This window comes from Palaemon carinicauda, unplaced genomic scaffold (genome assembly GCF_036898095.1).
Source record: "Palaemon carinicauda isolate YSFRI2023 unplaced genomic scaffold, ASM3689809v2 scaffold272, whole genome shotgun sequence".
NCBI lineage: Eukaryota > Metazoa > Arthropoda > Malacostraca > Decapoda > Palaemonidae > Palaemon > Palaemon carinicauda.
The window spans coordinates 180,459-185,789 of record NW_027170373.1 but is presented as its reverse complement, the minus strand read 5'-3'; the positions used below and the strand labels follow the sequence as shown (position 1 = coordinate 185,789).

Here is a 5,331-nt window from a genome sequence, read left to right as displayed (position 1 = left end):
GAGTAGTGGATCCTAGATTCGACTCCTAGATTTCAAGTTTTCGTTCTGTAACCGACGACTCAGATCACATGTTACTATGCCCAGTAAGGTGTTTGAGGCGCTACCTTAAAAGAACAGCAGCAGCTCGTCCTTGTGTGCTTTCGCTTTTCATCAGCACCGGGAGGATGAAGAGGAGGGTCACTAACAACACGATTTCAGCATGGGTTCGCAAGGTCATCGACCTAGTTTTGAATCCGAAGGCTCCTCCTTCGCGACGGCCCAGAGCTCATGACGTCAGGGGCATTGCTACATCTCTGGCCTTCAGACGTAAAAACTCTGTGGCGCAGGTTCTACAAGTGGGCGTATGGACACAAAAAACGACGTTTACCGCCCATTACCTGCAAGATGTGACCCACAGGAGACTTGATACTTTCTCTGTTGGTCCTGTGGTGGCTGCACAACAGCTGGTTTAGTACCTCAAGCTCCTTATTGAGCAAGTAGCAGAGGGTTGAGGGCATAGGTTACCTGGGTTTTAGTCTGAATGAATGTAAGGGAATGACTGGCCCTTACTTCTTTCTTCATCCTTCCCTCTCTTGGGGAGATCAGCATCCAGGATCCTCTGCATAGCTGACCTCAAACCACTGCAGGTAGACCATTGCTCCCGTGTGTATCTTAGTATTGTGTCAATACTGTTGCATTCCCATACCGTGGCGTGGTGGTATTGGGAATGTCGTGGTCTCTTCAGATGAATATGTACCTTGACAGTCAATGTGGCGGGATGTAAACAAAAAAACAAACCCCCACTCCTTTGATCTCTCTAACTTCCAAAATATCCCACAACACAAACTTTCCCCTTACTTTACTTCAAACTGGACGATTGCACGAAAGGAAAAACAAATAAAACATAACCTTAAAACTCTCATACGAGCCAGTCATCTTTTTATCTGGGTTAAGCGTTAGATAGATGCCTGCCTGCTACAGGGAACTTCCTGTGGAAGACTCCCCGTATAGATGACGAGGGTTCGTATTCACGTAGAAACAAACTACAAATCTTGAAGATAATATGTATTTTTCCTAGCCATACAAACCTAAGTCTTATATTTTAAATTCCATGCCTCAAGGATTAACCATGAAATAAGTGAAGCTGTCTTGCTGACTCAGCCGCTCCTTCCCAGTGTGGGTGGGATAGCTGTTAACCATACAATGTTACCAGAATCCCACAACTTCTTTCACTCTGGTTGTAACTAAAACACTTATGAGTAAACCCCATTCAGTGTAAATGACTCAGGTTTATATAAAGAGGAAAAATACAAATTATCTTTGAAATTTCAAGTATTTCTCAAAAGTTTGCAGTAAATGACAACTGAGGAAATTTATTGAGCCATTCTTTCGGTGCAGTAGCTGTCCAGCTACCCATGGTACAGTAGAACTTCTACTTACGATTGCCTAAACATATAAATTTTCCAACATACGATGTGAAATTCGATCAAATATTCGACTCAACACCCGAAGTAATTTCCAACGTATGACGTCGTAGTTTCTCTAAAGCGTTGCAGTGTCATGGTTAGCCCACTAGACTAGACGATAGCATGTCGGGAGGGACGCCAGTTAGCGTCGCGTGGGTCAGTTCAAAGTTCTCCTTTGCATTGTGTGTTTCTCTGTTCGGATCGTAATTAAGAGTGTTTAATACCTTCCTTTTTCACATTTCCTTCTTTATTTTATCATCATGGGTCCCAAGAAGGCTAGTGGGAGTGGTAGTAGTGGTGAAAAAAGGAAGATGGTAATGCTTTCCTTAGAATTAAAACAAGAAATCATAGAAAAACTTGGGAGCGGTGTGCGTGTGAGTGATCTGTCTAAACAATATGGCCGGAACATATCTGCGATCTCGACGATTATTAAGCAAAAGGAAACCATCAAAGCGGTCAAACCATCCAAGGGGATCACCATCATCTCTAAACGTTGCAGCCCTACCCTGGAAGAGATGGAACGCCTTTTGCTTATATGGATAAAGGACAAGGAGATTGCTGGCGATACGATCACTGAAACGATCATATGCGAGAAGGCCAGCGCCATCTATTGCTACATGAAGTCGACGGGCTCTGGGGGTGATGCGGGGGAGAATTCAACTGATTCTACAACAGGGGAATTCAAGGCATCCTGCGGTTGGTTCGAGAAATTCAGGAATCGGAGCGGGATTCATTCAGTTGTACGGCATGGGGAGGCCTCAAGTTCAGACATCAAGGCTGCCGACGAATTTGTCAAGTAATTTGAAAAGATCCTGAAGGAAGAAGGCTATGTAGCGCAACAAGTATTTAACTATGATGAAACTGGCCTTTTTTTTGGAAAAAAATTCTTTGAACATACATACCACCGAAGAGAAGAAAATGCAAGGACATAAGCTTATGAAGGATTGGTTGACTCTTGCCCTATGTGCCAACGCCAGCGGAGACTACAAATTCAAGCCGTTATTGGTTTACTATTCCGAAAACTCTAGGGTATTTAAGGCTCATAAAGTCAATAAGGACTTGCTGCAAGTTTTGTGGCGTGGTAATGCTCAGGCTTGGGTTAACCAAGTTTTTGGCCCTGCTGTCAAGAAGTACCTTTAAGAGAATAATTTGCCTTTGAAGCGCATGCATTCTCTGGATAATGCCTCCGCTCAACCCCCAGGACTCGAAGATGATATCCTCAACGAGTTCAGGTTTTTCAAATTGCTGTATCTCCCACCGAACACCACCCTTATCCTCCAGCCCATGGACTAGCAAATCATCTGTAAATTTAAGAAACTTTATACCAAGAACTTGTTTAAGCAGTGCTTTAACATCACACAAAGTAACAACTTAACTTTGCGTGAATTTTGGAGGAGCCATTTTAATATTGTACACTGCGTGAAGATCATAGATCAGGCTTGGGAGGGAGTGACTCAACGCACCCTTAATTCTGCTTGGAAGAAGCTTTGTCCTGATGCTGTTGCTCTTATAGATTTTGAAGGCTTTGGCAGGATCTGTGACTGCTCCAGAGCCTGAAGTGGATGAGATTGTATCCATTGGCAAGTCCATGGGTCTAGAGGTCGATGAAGATGACATCACCGAACTCGTCGAGGAGTATCACGAAGAGCTCACCACCGAAGAACTTAAGGAGCTGGAGGCAATGCAGAATGCTGAGATCCATGCACAGTTGTTATTACTATTATTATTATTACTTGCTAAGCTACAACCCTAGTTGGAAAAGCAGGATGCTATAAGCCCATGGGCCCCAACAGGGAAAATAGCTCAGCGTGGAAAGGAAACAAGGAAAAATAAAATATTTTAAGAACAGCAACATCTAAATAAATATTTCAATATAACCTGTAAAAACTTTAACAAAACAAGAGAAAGAGAAATTAGATAGAATAGTGTACCCTCAAGCAAGAGAGACAGAGGACGTAGAGGATATCATAGGTTCGGCTGAGATCAAGCGGATCTTAGGCTATCATCAACAGGTGGTTGACTTTGTTGAGAAGCATCACCCACTTTAACATCAAGTTTGCTGTACTGCTTCATAATTCGACAATGTCTGCTTGACTCATTTCAGAAACATTCTGAAAAGTTGTACAAAGCAAGCATCTTTAAATAAATTCTTTTAAAAAATCGACAAAGCAGTCTAGTGATCATGAGGAAGAAAGTGAAAGTCAAGCAAAGAAAAGAAAGCCTGAAGGTGAAATTAAAAAGAAAATGTACAAAAAATATAAAATTTAGATAAAGATAAAAAAGCTAAGTTAGTTTAAAGTTCACGTAGTGTAAGTTAGAGTAAGTTACGGTACGTATCTCAGTCACCCCCTCTACCTCTGTTGGCCTGTCTCTAAGGTAAAGTGACAATAAAAAACCCTTTTTATTGATTATTTTTCTATAATTTATTTTTTTACATCTCTCTTATACAATGCATTTGTTTTATTGCTATGTGTAATTATCTGCAGTATTTGATAAGGAGTTATTGTAGGTTTTTGGGCTGGAGAACGAATTAAACGAATTACAGTGTATACTGTACTTATGGGAATATTTGATTCAACGTACAACTGTTTTAACATACTAAGTAGGTCCCGAAATGAATTAAATTCATAAGAAGAGGTTCTACTGTTTATCAGTCAAAGTGGTCTGTCTTTTGTGGTTGGTGTCTTTGACGAGGTAATGCTCCTTTCAATGCCTCTATACCGACGATAGGGGAGTTGTTATTGTACCTCCGTGTGGAAAAACTTTGTTCGGTATCGGTGGTAAATGGCTATTGCTCAGCCTTGAGCCTCGTCTTCAAGCTGAATAAAGTTGATATTTCCTCCTCAACAGAGTTATCTCTCTTCATACAAAATTTTTAGCACACATGCCTTCGGTTAGAAGTCAGACCACCCACTTGGAATGTAGTCAAGGTCCTTAGTTAATATAAAGGAGCCCCATACAAACAACTTTGTCAAGCATCAGATTGAGACTTGACCCTGAAGACGGTCTTCCTCCTAGCCCTGGCCTCTGCCCAAGAGAGTCAGTGAGCTACACATGGTCTTTCTTATGATGCCACCCATTCAAGGGGATGGAGGGAAGTGACACTCAGTTTCATCTATGAGTTTGTAGCTAAGACTAAAAATCCGGCTGTAACTGATCCTAGATTCTGGCCCTTTCGGATTGAGAGTCTCTAGTCTGTAAAAGATGATCCTGATCAGCTGTTACTCTGCCCTGTAAGGGCGCTGAGGAAATACTTGAAAAGAAGATAGAGAGCCCCCCCACAAATCTGCAGGCTCTTCATCAGCACGGGGAGAAACAAGGGGAAGATCACAAAGAACTTGCTATCTTCCTGGGTCAGGCAGGTTCAGTAATTGAGAGGGCCATTCAATCAGATCACTCTCATTCTGGCCACCGTCCCCATGCCCATACTGTCAGGGGATGTCAGCACATCCCTGGCAGGTGTATGGAAATGACATACCATGTTCACTTCCCACTACCTGCAAGACGTAACCCACAGGAACATAGACACATTTATCTTAGGTCCTGTGGTGTATGCAAAATGTGGCCAATTAATACCTCAGCTCCCTTTTAGGATAAGTTACAGATGGTCATGGGGAGATGTTACCTGCGAGTAAATGTAGAATGAATTTGTGAGTCACTGGACACTTCCTATTTCATTCTCCCCTCTCTTTGGGGCTCAGCATCCGAGGATCTCTGCAAGCTGACCTCTCTCTCTAACTGCAGGTGGGTACCATGTCCTTTGTACAATCTGATTTGTGTATATATTTGTTATCTCCCCATTCTCCCAGCGAGGTGGAGCCGGGCAATGTCTAAGTTAAGTTAGGAGCTTAGTTTCAATTTTATGCGTACTTGGTCCTGTCACATT

At 42.4% G+C, this 5,331-nt stretch overlaps 1 protein-coding gene across 1 annotated transcript; it reads left to right on the top strand.

Moving 5' to 3' along the window:
- Nucleotides 1-1,705: 1,705 nt before the first annotated feature.
- LOC137636331 (tigger transposable element-derived protein 1-like) lies at nucleotides 1,706-2,245 on the top strand. Its single transcript, XM_068368738.1, has one exon. It carries the CDS (start codon nucleotides 1,706-1,708, stop codon nucleotides 2,243-2,245), a length of 540 nt encoding a protein of 179 aa, XP_068224839.1.
- The last annotated feature ends 3,086 nt before the right edge of the window (nucleotides 2,246-5,331 follow it).